This window comes from Eptatretus burgeri, chromosome 17, assembly GCF_056783735.1.
Source record: "Eptatretus burgeri isolate ZD-2024b chromosome 17, Ebu_testis_v1, whole genome shotgun sequence".
NCBI classification, from domain to species: Eukaryota; Metazoa; Chordata; class Myxini; order Myxiniformes; family Myxinidae; genus Eptatretus; species Eptatretus burgeri.
In genome coordinates, this window is record NC_140977.1 from 27572453 (window position 1) to 27589789 (window position 17337).

A 17337-nucleotide genomic window follows, 5' to 3' on the forward strand; every position below is an offset into this window, starting at 1 on the left:
ATTGCAATTCTGTTTTGTTAAAGCCCGTCTTTCTTTTCCCTTTAATTCAGGAACAAATTACTCAAGATATGAGCTATAAAACATCTGTTACTCAAAACCATTACATTGGGGTAAGATGTGCAAGCCAGAATGACACTGTTCGGAAAGAAGTCATCAGATTGTATAATGCAAATTATTGTCCTGCATGTTTTGCATCATTGAGAGCTTTGACATAAAGCCGACTGTCTGATTTTCAGTATTTATGCAAGTTATAGGTCTGGCGATATTTTTTGAAACAATAGCTGTTCCTTGGCCGTGATTACTTTATCTTTTCCACTCACTCCCTTGATAGGACAAATTGATTGTGCCAGCCCTTACCCCATAACATCCTCCGAGACATGTTTTATGCAAAATTTCTCTGTTTTTATAAAGTGGACAACAAATGATGTTGACCTTTTAAATTTATAGTTTTTGACAAACAGAGCATTGCTTATGTCCATGATCACCATATATATATATATATATATATATATATATATATATATATATATATATATATATATATATATATATATATATATATATATATATATATATATATATATAGTTGTCGTCTGTCTATCGATTGACTCGGACCCACCGGTAGTAACCCCATCATACTGCCTACCATTGGAATCCTCTTGGCAAATGGAGATTCAAAAAACATTTTCAAACCCACGGGATAGGGGGTTCATTCAGGGTGGGAGGTGGATCCCAATTCTCTCCATGTAAATGTGTATAGTATAGCGCCACCCAGTGGTAGGCAGTATTACAAATCATCTTCTTATCTATATCGTCAAACTCACAATTCTGGCACCCAACAACCATACTCGAAATGTTGTTTATCCAAAAGCACTGCAGTAGTCATTATTGTGTCATACAGTATTGCCTTACTCTATCATATTATATTGCCTGTTTTATTATAGATATTGTATTAACCGTTACATTGTTATTATTATTCTAGTATTGCCTGCTAAATTATGTGATTAATTAATTGGAATTATATGTAGTACCTGGCTCTTTTTTTTCTAAACTCCTTCCGCACAAAGTGCGGATACCTCTGCTAGTATACGATAAGATCCGAGAGAACGAATGAAAGTGGCTGCAAAAAGCGGCACATGATCATAAACGCAAAAGCAAATTTGGCAAACTTGAAAATAAATTATTCTCCAATCTATTTAAACCTTTGTTTAAAATTAGTTTGCTTCTTTCAGGCATGAACTTTTCCATCTGCCTTGAGCCAATGTTTTAGTTGGAATTAGGTTCATGTTACTAAATAGATTCATTTACATCTTCCAGGCAACTTGGGCTGCCAAACAAGATCTTAGCGATGTCAGCAAGTGGAGACACACAGCATGGATCAGGTGCACCAGTGACCATCTACTTATTGTGTGTATACAAAAATGAGCCTTCTCTTCCTTTGCTGAAGAATATATACCAGTTTCGTCAAAAGGTTATATGCACACAACACTTACAATAGTCCAGCCAATGCAAACTTTTTCTTTATTCCTCCAAAATACAAGTATATACCGAATTATCAAGTTAAAATACCGAATAAAAACTTACTTTTATACAAGTTTACTCAATAACTAGACATTTCAAAAATTTACTGAGCACTTTTCAATCAGCTGTATTTCCACAGATTATTAATATTTGGTATGCACCAGATAGCTGCGAGTTTGCATCAAGGCTTAGAGTACAGCTGTGCCACTGATGCAGTGCCACCCACCCTCCTATATGTTGGGACAATAATTTTTAATCTGTTTAATGTCCATCCAAAAGGCGGCACACACACTGATGAATCACCCTCAGCCTGGGAAACACCGGGATGAGTTTGTATGTGGGTCGGGATTTGAACACAGGCTAGACAGCTCATAGGAGTGTGAACATACAGTAAATGTTGGCCTATTCTCCCACAATGACGTAAAAAGGCATTTCCTGGATGATTGAATGTCATTCTGAGAACGTGTGCTTGGTAATCATTTCCAAACATTTGAACATCACCCAATTACGACTACTCCCATAAACTCTCAGCCATCATATTGGAACAGTGAAAGCATCCTCTTCTTTCACGAACCTTCGGAACCAGTCCTAAGCATTACTGCACTCGGTAGAGCACACACCTCCACCAGACGGAACAGTTTACGTTTTGTATCCCACCGATAGGCTGGATCTGGATCCGAACCTGAACCAAAATCTAATCGACTTGTTCTTGGCACATACCCCCCAATTCATCAACCAAATTTTGTCATAATCCGTCCACAACGTTTGGAGATATTGTGCTATGTATCACTTTTGGCCACATCTGTCAATGGGGAAGAAACAGTTCACAAAAACAAAAAAAAAATTGAAACTTCTCGTATCTGGATCCGGATCATCACCAAAATCTAATCATTTAGTCCTCGTAACACATCCAACCTCTCCACCAAATTTCGTCCAAATCCGTCCACAACTTTTTGAGATATCCTGCTCACAGACAAACAAACAGACAAACAGGTGTGAAAAAACAACCCCCATCCACCTTTGGTGGCAGAGGTAACTCTTTGATAAAAGTGAGGTTTCATTTTGGTATTAAAGGTGGATATAAAGGCTTTTATGCATGCCATTTGACCAGACACATTGCGTTTACCACATACGGAGTAATGACTTGCGCATTCACTAGGTTTTAAAATTTTTGAAATGTGGTTTTAGAACATGATAATTAAGCAAAATGGAACAACATCAAAATTCTCAAAATATTCTACACCTGACCGTTTGAAATCTTTTTGTTTAAACACAACACATTTGACTTCCAAAGAAACTCAAAAACAGACTACATATCCACAGTATGTTTTAATCCACACAAAATCGACTCATTATCCTAAAAAGGCTTTCCTTTCTACACCCCATCATCCACCAAGTGAAGCTTACCTGCGAACGATGCCCACTTTGAGAAAAACAGACAAGGCGCACTCAGCTTGTCCATTTAAACCATAACCCCAGAGCACAACCCTCCACTCCTATCACTTTTTACTGACAGTTTTCCCCTGGCACCAGCCAAAATAGCTCAACCAAAGACTCACCCTCAACAACGCACTCCCCCCGCCCCCCCTTCCCGAATATTCAAAAGGGTCGTCTCAGGCAACTTCACCTGTCAACATGTTCTCACTTATTTGTTCCAAATGTCAGTTTCTCACAATGGACAGACAATAACTGGAAACACTCGTGTTACAGGTGGTGCTCATCTATTTATGCTCTTTTGGTCCTACAGAAGGTGTGATAGGCCAGATGTCCTGACTGCCTATGCAAATGCTTGCAGGCATGAAATGTCATTGTCTCTTTAAGAGTGGGTTACTTTTGGGCAAGCATCATGACCAAAATATTTGCATACATAGCATGGAGGATTGACCAAGCCTCAAATCAGGTCAGGTATGGGAGCATGCACCAGAGCAGCGCATCGCTGCATCCACTTTTTGCCAGTACTCCAGGGGCCTCCATCTGGCCATCCCCCAGGCAGATACGTAGCCCATCCCCATCTCCTTGAGATGTCGATCAACCTGCTGCAAACAAGAGACATGTGGTCAGCCCGTTGGCTTCCTCCACCCACGTGGCTCCCTCAATTAGAGGATCTGGTGAGCAGGAATAGCGTCAGGAAAATGGAATGTTTCAGCCGCAGCTGACAATCATGGACTATGCAGGTAACAAATCTCATCTGAGTCTCAGGCACCACTCGTTGGACACAAAGTCCTCCCAGCAATAGCCAAGGATTCTACCAAGAGACCTGGTACCGAAGGAGTGAAATCTCCATCTCACATATTTGGTCGGATCCAAGTCTCACATCTGGAGAGCAAGACGAGAAGCACCAAGGACTTAAATACTCAGACTTTTGTCCTGCACAGGTACCGACAGCGCCACACCCCATGATCCAGTGAATCCATGACTCCCCAGGCCTGACCAAAACGTCTATCGACCTCTAGCTCACAACATGTGGAGAAACGAATATTCCTGCCAAGGTAAGTGAATCTCTCTGTGACCTCAACATCCTCACCACAAACAGGAACAGACAAGATAGTAACATCCAAGATGTCATTGAAAGCCTGGATCTTAGTCATGATCCAGCAAACCCGTAATCCAAGCAGCTCTGACTCTTCATTCAGCGCCTGGGGGGGGGGGGGGCCCAAAAGGGTATCTAGCATCGCTGCAAAGATGACTGCATCATCTGCAAAATCAAGGTCAGAGATCTTATCATTCCCAAACGATGCACCACAGCTTGATCTCTCTGACATTCCACCCAGAATCCAGTCCATACAAGCACTGAAAAGTGTGGGGCCAGCACACAGCCCTGATGAACTCCAGAAACAACTGGAAATAAGTCAGAGATGGAGCCACCACCTCTCACAGCACTCTCAGTACCAGAGTATATTTCAGAAATCAGATGATAAGCTTTAGTGGTACCCCAATTCTCTGAATCGAATGCTTTGCAGAGATCAACATTGGATGTGAGCAGCTCCCTTTGAAACTTCAGCCTGTGTTTGGTGAGGACCCAAAGAGCAAGGTTATGATCAATCGTTTGCCTCTTTGGTGTAAAGCCCAACAACTGGGCCCTGGTGCTCATGCACATGGTGGCAAACCCGATCAAGAATTATCTGAGCAAAGACCTTGCCCAGCACTGGGAGCAGCGTCACCCCTCCGTAGTTGTTGCAGTCCTGGCGATCACCCTTCCCTTTCCAGAGAGGGCAACATGGCCCCTCTTCCAGTCAGTTTGGATAATGCCCATGCTCCAAACGAAGCACAGAACTGCATGCAATGACACGAGTACAGCATTTTCACCAGCATTGAGAAGTTCAGCATGGATGCCACAGATCCCAGGAGCTTTACCCCCTTTCAACTGGTTCATCGCAGCCCGTGTTTCCACAAAAGGTGGTTCACAGTTGTTGGAGAGTCAGCAATTGGGATAGCAACACCCCTGACATCCAACTCAACAGCTGGTGGGTCAGCGTAACTGGTGAGTGGTGGGCCACTCAAAGTAACCAGCCCAGCGGGCCGTAATTTCAGACTCCTCTGTCAAGGGTTCACCAACCTCCGCTTGAACTGCAGTACACCAAGGGATGGGCTTCGAGGCATGCAAAGCACAAATTCCTTTCTAAGCAGGATGAGAACCACTTGACCACAGGTGATGCTCCACCTCTTCACAGATTCCTCGCACAAAGCCATCCTTGTCCACCCTCAGCGAACGTACAGTTTTACGCCTCAGTTCCCTGAACAGTTCAACTCTCCCATGAAGCTTTGGCCCTGCGACTGGTCAATGGTATCCAAGGTCCCTTTAGAGACAAAGTTCTTCTTTGCCTGACTGAGTTCCAAGACATCCACCGTAAATATCAAGAATGGTAGTCTTGAAGGCATTTCACAACTCTTCAGGATTCCCCGAAACACCTAGACGCCCCCCCCGCCCCCACCCAAAATCCCCACTCAGGCTATTTGCAAACACCTCAGTTACCCTCTTATTCTTGAGCTTGCCAACATCCAACCGAGACTGGGATGGCACCATTCTTCCAGATTTAAGTTGCAACTTCAGAGTTGCTGCAAGAGGCCAGTGCTCAGTATCGAGGAACTAAGCACCCCAGTAGACCCTGCAGTTCTGGATCATCCTCCAGTGACCATCATCGAGCACATCGTCAATGTCCTTTGCCACACCACTAGTGTTGGAATACCATGTCCAGCGATGAGCCTGTGGGTGCTGAAACCATGAACCGGCCACCCAAAGTCCATGACTTCTTGCAAAGTCAAGGAACCCAGTGCTATTCTTGTTCACGGTTCCAGACCCATGGGGACAAACACGTCTCATAACCATCCCAACCAGTGGCAGTCGATGCAATTAAATCCCCGAAGAGAAGAGTATCTCGCCTGTGGCACTGATCAACCAGACTTGAGTGTGGCATAGAATACGTCCTTTACAGAGATCACTCACCTCAGTCGGACCATATTCAGAGACAAGGGAAATGACACCCAAAGAATGGCGAATCCTCAGTCTCACAATACACTTGTTGCCTCGTGTTACTTCAATTATCAAGGGAGGTAGCTTATTGGACACACCAACAGCAACTCATTGGGCATGGTAACCATCAGAGCAACCAGACCAGAAGTCGGTGTAACCACCCACCATGATCTCACCACTGTAGTCCCCAAACCTCAGAGAGTGCTGCAATGCTGATGTTCAAACACTAGAGCTCAGATGATTATCCTCTTTGAGTGAGGACATTCCAGCACCCAACCAAAGGGACTGCCACAGGTTAACCCGAGGAGACTGCCATCTGGTGGATGACACCCCCCATTCTTAGAATGAATGTAACCACTGCATCCATCTTATCAAAGGAAATACAAAATAACTTGTTATCACCACCCTGACATACACCACTGCAATCTGACCGAGGAAGGTTACTCCATGCTTTTCCTCCTATCATCAAAGAATGGGGGTCCAGAAAGCTTTGCCCCAATCCCATCACCCGGTGAGCTGCCCTGCAGATTGCAGATGCACAGGAGGTACTCCCACCGATTGGGTTTTCAGTTTTATTTGCGTTTTGAGGAATGAGTGTTTTATGGTGGCTGGAGTGCAAATCCTGCCACCAACCTCCTAGTAAAAGGTAACTCAACTGCAGGAAGGCATCCGCAGACACAGTTGGGCACCACATATGGATGGTCGTTGGCTTACAAGGGGCTCCTCCACCCTTTGACAGGTTTTGTTAGCCCCCGTTGGACTTGGTCCGTAACTGGGGCTTCTGGATTTGTTCTCGATGTTTCATGCGCGTGCGTCCGCAACCATAGCTCGGACATGTATGGACCGATTTTATTCTTCCTTGGAATAAAGACAACACATGATGGTATACAATAAACATATGCACACCATATTGTTTCACGATATGATCAAATATGGCCGACTGGCAGACATTTTAGTTAATAAAAACAAAAACCGAGTGTCAAACACGTCGATAACCATTTCTCGGACATGCGTTTACCAATCTTGTTCAAACTTAGCACACAGATAATGAATGGTGGCTTGCATATGCACGTCATTTTTTTTTCAAGATCAGATCCGAGATGACTGACTGGAGGCCATTTTGTTACTCAAATGTGTCCCCAAGCATTTATTGGACATGCATGGTCCGATTTTGTTCACAATTGCCACAATCACAGTACACGATGGCATACACTTGTACCTAACTTTATTTTGCGATCTGATCAAAGATGGCCGACTGATAGACTGGTGGCCATTTTAGTTGGACATAAATATGGGCTAGCCATTTAATTCCGTGCAGCAAAATTACTAAAACAACGGGGGCTAGACATTTTATCTTTGTTACTCGTTTTATTCCTGCTGGGGGTCCATATCCATAAACCCTCTTCACGTCGGTTTAGTCGCCGACATCCCGACCATGAAACAGGTTAATACAGGTTTACATGGTACCTGTAGCAAGTCACAGATCAGATCTGGCCTAACCTGACAATAGAGGACCTGGCCTTGCCAACCCACAACAAGTAAAATATCTATAGAAACCCATCACTGATCTGCAATCCTATAGATCACATGAAATGCCTTAAACTAAGTGAGAATGAAAGTGTTCTGCAACAAAAAGTGCAACCTTCTCCTTGGTTCGAAACCTTGCGAATCCCTCAAGAGGTTCAGGCGTTCAATCACCAGGCTCCGTTCAGGGTCCACTGCTGGCTTTTCCATCGCAGAAGACGTAAAGGCGTTTCCTCGAGTGCAGTGAATTCCACAAAGAGCTGTATCCTTGGAATATCATGGGGAAGTTGAGCATCGATCCATTCGAGCGTCACCTTTGGTCATTTCGAGATACTTGGGCAGCACCGCAATTTCTTTAGAAACATTTTTAGTGCCCATCTCAGCAAGTTCTTCTGGGGAATTTCAGAGTCGACTACAAAGTGTGGTACGGCACCACGTGTTGGCCAGACCCAGCAATACAGGCAGATACGCTCCTCTCTGAAGGTCATTGGTGAAACAGCTAAGTTTTTAGATGTGATTTGACAGAAATATGGTCTGGAACTTTAGTGGATCAACTGGATCATCCTGGTACCGATAGTTTTAGAGGCTTCTGTACAAGGATTATAGATGACTGGAAAGTCAGCAAAAGGACAAAACGACAGTACAATGGGGGTAAGGGGCATACAGAAAGTTTCTGCCCCAACATAAAGCTTAACAATAAAGTAAGGGTCAAAGTGAAAATGGAAAAACCAAAGTCTGCCAGAAATTTTCAGTTAAACATTGTATGTAAAGGGTGTTGAAAGATGAGTCGTTAACTATTTTAATCCAAATTTTTGTTTTCCAAAAACAAATTCATCAAGTCAAAAAAAGAGAAAAGGGATTCGTTAATTTTTTATTTATTTCAGAGAACTTATCATGTCCAAAGGAAGGAGCAACTCTGTACAAAATAAGTACGATAAATGAAATGGTTTGAACGATTTCAGTGTGTACGCTGGAGGAGTGAATGTGGTGTGTGGTGTGGTGTGGTACGTGCCGACAACCAGACGGGACTTCCTAAAAGGCCATTTACCTCCATTTTAAACTATTTCTCCAAAACTTGATGATCAGGTTTGCCAATGGGTGTTTCATGTCCCCAAATCATTTTGTATTTCCTTTGATAAGATGGATGCAGTGGTTACATAGAGCCACAGTATGAAAGTGACCAAATTCTGACCTACGTTTGAGCACATTTTAGCTATAATATGAACCTGAGCACATTTGTGGTCTAGCACAGTGAGCACATCAAGGCTCCAATACTAAAGTAAGCAGATTTTGGTCAAAGGATCAAGTAGAGCAGGGACTGACAGGATAGCCTACAAGTATGCACACTCATCTCCAAGCTGTCGAGCCTGGGTTTGAATCTCGACCCAGCTATAAACTGTCATCCCGGTATTTTGTAGGTAGGGTGATTCATCAATGCCTGTGCCGTCCCTCATATGGATGTTAAACTGGGTGTCTTATTTGCCAGAATTAGTTGGTGAACGTTAAAGAACTCACGGTGTCCTTTGCAAAGAGTACATGAGCTATCAGCAGCACCTTGGCCAAATTCCAAATTCTTGCTCTAACCTACAGGGGGCACTCCATCAGCAGCACAGCTGCACCCACAAAAAATGATGCTCCTCACAGCCATGTACTGAATACGAAAGAATAATAATAATAATATTAATAAGAAGACCACATTCAGGCTACAGCATGAAGGTGAGTTGATGAAGAAACCAGTGTAAAGGTGATGAAGGGACCACATTTGGCTACAGCATGAAAGAGAGTGCATTGTGACCACAGAACCATTAATGCATTGTATTTATTCATTTTACAGTATGCATTCATGAAAGAGCTTACCCATATAATCGACTGCACAATGACATTAACGTACAAAAGAAAATAAACAAAGCGTATGGGATTTGAATCTGGGATCTCAGCATCATGAGTGACGTGATCAGATGGGAACTGGAAACAGAACAACACTGCACTATTGGAAAAAGAAAGGGTCTCATGAGCCCGCCTGTTAGCCAACACTGCTGCAGGTGGTGGACCCCATGAGAAGCCGCACAGATCACATCACCACGGCCCCGAAATGCATCTGAGCAGGAAGGAATTAACTAAGCAAAGGAACCTTGACACCCGAGCAGAAGACTATTTGGTGAGCAAGGACATCACCAAGTACGGGGAAGGGCACCATTCTGTCACAGTTCCCGAAAGAGAGCCTGGACGGAACAGAAAGGAAGGATCGATTGTGTGCACTCAGAGTTCCAGCATCATTAGGTGAATGTTGTGCAAATAAGTATTTGCTCAGCAAATATAATTCCTCAACTTATTGAATCAACAACTCAGCAATCTCTTCAACTACCCGTTTTGGCGTACATTGGATTATGCAAGCTGACATATTTTAACTTTTTTGATCTAGTTTGCTGATGAACAAGAAATGCTGACATTTGCTCTTCATGGATCCACTGAGCTGACTACTTGAAGCGGTTATATGCCAATAAAAATCCTTCCAGAGAGGCCATGGTCATACCTACGATGTGTGATCGACCTGCAAGTGACAGATGCCCTCGAATCGCCAAATTTCTGCATGAATCAATCAGCGCTCCGCAATTCAGACCAATCTGACTGAGCAATCTCAGAACAATTGTCCTGAATCATAGGCCGGTGAGAATTGCTCCATCTACATATTATGTACACACGGCACAGTATTTTTTGACCCCTCCCCCCTCTGAGTGCCAAACCGCTCGGTCATCGTCCCAATCATTCCACTACCCTGTATCCATAACTCCTACATCATCCAAACCCCACATCCATTTTCCAGAATTGATTAAAAAAAAAAAGATGCTGAGCCTTCCCACTCACAGGCATTCCACCTCAATAACTCCTTACAGCTGCTTAGGCATGGACCAGGGTGATTGGGGTGTATTTATAGTCGTCCCCCGACCCTAATTAAAAAGGCAACCCTTGCTCTGCCTGGAGCCTGAAATCCAAGACAAGTTATTTTTCCTGATGCATGTCAGCAAGCTGCATTCGGGCCTTCAATCAGACTAACCACAGTGTACACTCAACACCTGCCTTCAGCAATCAGTTTCCACACTGATTGTGAGCTCCAAAGAAGATTTTTACACACTCTCTTTGGCTTTTTATGTTATTTTTCTTTTACTGGAGCCTCTCCAGATATTCAATTTCACTTTTCCGCCTTCGTCGTTGACCCTCTACTCTTATGCCTGGTGTTGCCTTAATGGATAGGGTGGTGGGCTTTGGATCCTAGAGTCCTGAGTTCAAATCCCGCTCAGCTGTTGAATTAATACCAGGTGGGGTTAACTCGGCCGGGCATCTTTCCGAGGTCGGCAAAATGAGTGCCAGCATGCTGGTATACTGTGTCGGAGTGGCAACCCGTCCAGGATTGTGCCCAATAGTCAAGGAGACTGCTTAAGCAGCACCAACGCTCTGCACAGAGTATGGTCCCAATCTCCTCCTCCTCCTCTACTCTTCCTACGTGACAATGCCTCCTCATCCCTTTGAAGTATAAATTTCTAATGTACATCTCAAAACCTCCATTAATGGATCGCCGTATCACTTCAACGATTTCTACAACTACTTATTGAAGCATTTCAAACATAAATTTGTTGGTGATTGTTGACACTCGTTTTTGGTGATTATAGGGCCTATCTCAGCAACAAGTAGGCAAATGAGCTCCCAATCTCTCCTCACTTCCCTAACACCTATGTACGTATTATCCACTAAATTATATAATGTGGTCAATCCTTTTAAAGGGATTTTGGTGTCAACAGTGGAATTAAAACGTGGTTTAAAACCAAGTTTCCTGAGGCTAATGAGCTCACCAAGTCCCCTGGAGGTGCATGAGGGATATTTAAATTACGTGGAAACAACTTGATCAGTACAGACTCATCCACCTGATGTTTATTTTATTTTTAATGTCCAGACTTTGAAACCCTTTTCAATGCTTTCATGATGAGGTTGATTTTCTGACGAAGAAATTGATGCAACATCCATTGATCAAGCAATGCCTCAATTTGTTCGTGGATGGTATAGATCCCACAGTACCGTTCTCAAAGTAGACCATTGGTGATTGAACTGTGGTGAACCTGCTCTGGTTAAATACTGCTTCAATAGCTACATGCAGCAGAGTACTGGCCTTTCACGGGTAAATTCTCATTTATAACAAACGACGTTATAAGGCCATGAGCTGTCTCCACATCTTTGATCGTGAGAATAAAATAAATTTGGAAGCACAATCGCTCAAAATAAACACAAACTTCCACAAGCCAGGCATCACTGCTATTGGTTGAACCTATGGAAATAACACCTACTGATGAATGCAACAGAGATGAAAAGGATTGGCCTGGTTGGGTATCATACAGAACCATGTGGTCCAATTCGATATTTGCATTCACAGTAAAGGAAGTGTGTTGGTCACTGTGCTGTCTAATCTAGGTTCGAGTCTCAACCCGACTATAAACTGTCGGACTCGCGTTTTGCAGGCAGGACGTTGCAGCAATGAGTGCACTGTTCACCGGATGAGACAAGCCGGGGAGCCATCTGCTCACCATTCGTTGGTGGACGTTAAAGATCCCATGGTGTCTTTCGACAAAGTATTGCCGGCACCCCGGCTAAGTTCCAGTCCTAACTACCTCTACAAAGTCCAACTCACAAGTTGGGGCTCTTGCACTCCATCACCCACCATTAACAAAAATCGAGACCGAAGACACATGGCAGAACCTGGAAAAAGGCTGGGATAAGAAACAACATCGTTTGTCAATGGCTTTCATCAAGGTTCTTATTGTTCTTGGAATATGACGCAGAACTGAAGTCTCTTGCTAACATAGAAAATCAGTGAAAAACATTTTACTACAGTAAAAGCAACAGAAACTAAAGGGGGAGCACTCGGAAGAGTGCAAAACCTCCGCCGCCAATACTGCTGGGTCACTTAAGTGAACCTGATATCCTATTCATTGTCGGTCAAAACAGATCAGACTCTACTGAACCACGATTGAATAAACTACACTTTATCGACGCGCAAGTAGAAATGCCAAAAAATAAAATCGAAATTTGTTTGAAAAAAAAAAAGGTGCAAAATATTTGGGTTTTTTTCTCTAACAAATTTTTTTTTTTTTTGGTTGGAAATCACTTAAAATGTAGAAATGCAAAAACAAAAATTCAAATATTTTTTCAAAACGGCCGCCATAGCGGCCATATTGGACTTTAGACCAAGTCCAAAATCTAATGGCATGATCCTTGGACCATACCTAATCCCCTCACCAAGTTTCGTCGAAATCCGTCCGGGAGTTTTTCCGTAATACTGTTCACAAACAAACAAACAGACAGGGGTGAAAACAGTAACCTCCGTCCATCTTCGATGGCGGAGGTTAACTAGAAAGAGCAATCAGAGATTGCAGACCCTTGCCAGGACTTATTTTGTGTGGTGTACTTTGTGCAGCAAATAAATGGAAGGATGTACTAAATGAAAGGTCATCGATTGCAAATTAAATGTCTAAATGGTCATTGTAAATGTATAAAGGTCATAGGTCGAAAGGTGTAAAGGTCAAAAGGGGTCTTAAAAGGGTGCAATTTAAGGTCGAAAGGGTAGGAATTGTCTGATGGGTTCCAAAGGGTCTCAATACGTACAAAAATGGTCCAAAGGTCAAAGGGGTATGCCTGGTGTTGGCTTAATGGTTAGGGTGGTGGGCTTGGGATCCTAGGATCCTGAGTTCAAATCCTACTAGGCTGTTGAATTAATACCAGATGGGGTTGATTCTGCCTGTCATCCTTCCGAGGTCGGCAAAATGAGTGCCAACTTGCTGGCATCCTGGGTCGGAGTGGCAACCTGTCCAGGATTGTGCCAAATAGCCAAGGAGACTGCTTCGGCAGCACCAAAGCTCTGCACAGAGTATGGTCCCAATGGATGGATGGTCAAAGGGGTCTACAGGGTATCAAAAGGTTTGAAAGGTGTGAAGGTCTTAAGGCCGAAGTGGTTTTCGGGGTTTTTGGGTTATAAAGGTTCTTGATTGTCTTGGAGGTGTTAAAGGGTTATATGGTTCTAAAGGCTTTAAAGAATCCTTACCCCCTTACCTTGAGTGGCTTTATGCCTTGTTTGGGGTGATTTCCATTTAAAAAAAAAGAAGTCTTTATGGTTTTGGGGTTCTGAAGGGTCTTAAGGGTCGAAAGGGACAAAAGGGTCTTAAAGTATATCAGGATCTAATGTAATTAACAACATACTCGCGTTCTGTGCAGACAAGCAGACACACAGACAGACAAATAAACAGAAGAACGGATCCAAATGCAAAACCCTCTCCTCTGGCGAGAACAATAAAACACCTTCACCATTGCGAAGTCAGGAATCCCAATACCAGACCGGTGATTGCCACTCAGAATCTGACCAACTGTTTGTGCCTGCCATGCTACATCCTGACTGCGACACAAACAGGCAGTTTCAGGGGCCATCCAGGTCAATTGAACATTCAAAATTATAAATTATTCTGCTTTTAACAGGCTGACATAACAGACTCCAAATGCTGCCACACTCTTGCAGAACAATCTGCAGTATTATATACAGGAAGACCAAGAGTAGAGTTAATATTTGAACCAGCTTACCGTCACATATACAACACAGCATCAGGGACAGTAAAAGCCGGGTCTACTTCGTCGGCATGCCACAAGCAGATAATTTATTTTCAAAAATAAAAAAATTTAAAAAAAAATTAAAAATGGATTTTTTTTGCAGTTATAAAAAATTTCAAAGACTATTCGTCTTAAGTCACATCAATAGATCTTATGGATGTGACGAGTTGAAACCAAAAGGTGCATACAAAGAGAAAATATGTCGTTTTATTAAAACAGAGGAACAGAAATAAAATGAAAACCACGAATATAATCGGCAGGAGGACAAGCTGGAGGTAATATTGTTAACATGAGACTTTTAAACTTATAATAAACGAAGTTTCGACTTCCTTTAGACCTTGAAAAGGTGTCTCGAGGACAGCATAAAGTGCAAGGATACTTTAAAAAGGTGTGAAGTCCAGAGGAAACATGACGCAGAACCAGTTCTCCAAGAACAAAGCACCGTGTGTCCATCCAAGAATCCTCATCAACTGTAAACACACATATTGCAGTCTGAACTAACGTCGGGTCGGAGAAACGTCTTCAAAAATGCAAATGAACCGACCACGAAAACGTGTGCATGTATGCACGCATGGGAATACACACACTTGGGCGAGCGCATGCACGTCATGGTTGCACGCACACATATACACGCATATTGTGTGTGATTGTATACGTGATCATGCAAGATTGTGCTGCATGTGATTGCACATATTAAATACATAAACACATTCATGGATGGTCACGATTGGACACGCATGTCAATCGTGATTATGTGCACACACATCGGAAGCAGAAACAAACCGTGCTTCCCCATTGTCTCGGGTCGCTCACCTGCATTTGCTCATTCATATACTTATATGTTCATTTACAGACGCTTTCTGACGATTCTGTGATTTTTCCTGGTGCATCGTCTCTGATGCCCGTTGTTGGCACACAAGATTTCAGATTTCTACGTCAGTCAGAACTTTAATATCAGTATCAGCATCTGCCTGGAGGATGGCCAGACGGAGGCCCCTGGAGTACCTGCGAAGTGGACGCAGCGACATGCTGCTGGGGTGCATTCTCCCATACCTGACCTGACACGACATATTATACATATTGTATGTATACCAGCAAAGGTACCCGGCATTGCCAGTCAACACCGGGTCCTTCCTCCCACCCCTTCCCCTGCCTCATACCCTTCCTCAAAACCCCAACACCACCCCTTACTCCTTCCACCCTCCCTCAAGACTCCCAACTAACCCCTCCCTTCTCCTTCTACCCCACTCCCCTCCCTTCACACCCTACCCCTCCCTCATAAACCCCAACCCTTTCCCTCCCTCCACCCCTCCTCCCACAAAGGAATTTTTGCAGGGTGTATATTTGGAGAAGTTAGCAAAGGCTATAACCTTTTTTCTACAAACTCTTCTTTCACCCTTGAGAGCCATGTCATTCGATGAGCAGTAACATTGCCTTTAAATCGAGGTATAGGTTGTGTTTGTCCGATTTCGGATTTTGAATAATTAGTGATTAGCACAATTGAGACGTCACGTGACTCCTTCGCCAAATTTACCGATCCTTGTCACATCTTAATCAACAGTGATTTTTCACATCTGATACCATATTTGACGATCGGAGCTGACCAATTATATAGATATCTGTCTGGGCTGAAATCCGAAAAAAAAAAAGTTGCCTTTTAAAAAAAAGCATTGTACATATGGATCTACCCTCGGAGATGGCAACAGGTGGTGGCTCGTGTGTTTTAAGTTAAGTATTGTGAGAAAATGACTTTAAAAATTTCAAGTTGCAACGTGGTAAAAAATAAAAAAGTGATCTATGAATTTTTATCACGATTAACCTTGGTAGCTCAGAGGAGTAGCATCACAAACAAACGAACATCTCATTCGCTTTGAGAAAACATCACTCCAAGCTCCTGATTTGAAAACGATAGCACCTACAAAAGCAATACATTCATAGGTATGAAGATCAGGCATTCGATATGATGAAAGTGAAAAAAATATATTTTGATCGCTTTATCATGCAGAAATTGTTGTGGCCTGTTCCAAGTCGAGGCATATTTGAGCAGGCCAAAACAAAATGGCAGCTTAAGACCCCTATGGGGTTCCCTTAGTATGCATGCACAATCCCGCTTGGAGTGATGGGCGCACACACGCACGCATGCACGCACACACACTAGAATATAAATGGCTCGTTTACTCTGACGTAGGGTTAATGCCGGAATTATTATTTGCTTTTCCATGCCGGTCAGCATACCTCGATCAAGGCCCTGTTGATTCCTTCTATTGTTTTACCTGTTTGCCGACATAGATCAACACCAGCCTTCACCAGAAAGAAGTTTTCCATTACACTCATGTCTTGCTTATTTGAGTAGCATAAATGCTTTCAGGGTGGCATTACACATCCAAAAGAGCAGGCCAACACCAGGTTCTAAATTTTAAACACGTTCCAATATACGGCGGGGTGCTCCATCAGGAGACTACTCTTCAAGAACGATCAAAGCAGCACGTCCGAAATTTGGAAAGAATTCCCATCACAAATGGCCTTTGTTATGTGGAGTGTATTGATGGTAGTGCTTTTCCTGCTGAAAAACAAAGGACTTAAGATTTCCATCAGCAGAATTTCAGATCAAATGCTCATAACACGATCAACTCAGGAACAAAGAATGGCACACGTTAGAGTGCATACCTCCGCCAGGATGAATAGTTTACGTTTTGTATCCCACTGATATATGCACAGATCTGCATCTGGACCTAAACCAAAATCTAATCGGTTTGTTCTTGTCACCTATCCAACTCATCCACTAAATTTTCTTATAATCTCTCAATGGTGAATAATCACTTAAAATAATTTATAGGATCTGGATCTTCACCAGAATCAAATCAATTCGTCCTTGTCAGACACCCAACCTGCTGATGAAGTTAAATCCAAATTTGTCCATAACTTTTTCAGATATTCTGCTATACTGTAGGACCCCACTATTCGCGGACCCCGTGTATTCGCCAATCACAGACCCCGCGTATTCACCCTTCACAAAACCCGTATATTCCCGGGTCATAAAGGGTGACGTGTTTCTAGATTCGCGCTTTGCCGTTTGTTTGCTTGTTTGTTTTTTACACTCCAGGACTGGACTCCTATATACACCTGGGAAATTGGAAATCAGCCAACATCACAGCAAAAAAAAAAACAAAAAGGTG

The 17337-nt window shown here is 43.1% G+C and overlaps 2 protein-coding genes across 5 annotated transcripts in view; both read right to left on the reverse strand.

The window, feature by feature from the left end:
- The window catches only part of LOC147009617 (myosin-16-like), a 68595-nt gene extending 65542 nt beyond the window's left edge, over positions 1-3053 (reverse strand). Inside the window, exon 1 of one of the 2 annotated variants that reach the window (XM_085861414.1) lies at positions 2929-3053. The gene's annotated coding sequence lies outside the window, so the exon portion shown is untranslated. The remainder of the gene's footprint in view (positions 1-2928) is intronic. The other variant, XM_085861415.1, reaches the window with a different exon arrangement.
- A 5315-nt stretch (positions 3054-8368) lies between these two features.
- Positions 8369-17337, reverse strand: part of TPP2 (tripeptidyl peptidase 2) — a 65810-nt gene continuing 56841 nt past the window's right edge. For all 3 annotated transcript variants that reach the window (XM_085861416.1, XM_085861417.1, XM_085861419.1), the window contains 2 exons: positions 14541-14631; positions 8369-12262 (listed from right to left, as the gene is read on the reverse strand). In XM_085861416.1, the coding sequence (XP_085717542.1) occupies positions 14542-14631 (90 nt within the window). In that variant the 3' untranslated portion in view covers positions 8369-12262; position 14541. The remainder of the gene's footprint in view (positions 12263-14540; positions 14632-17337) is intronic.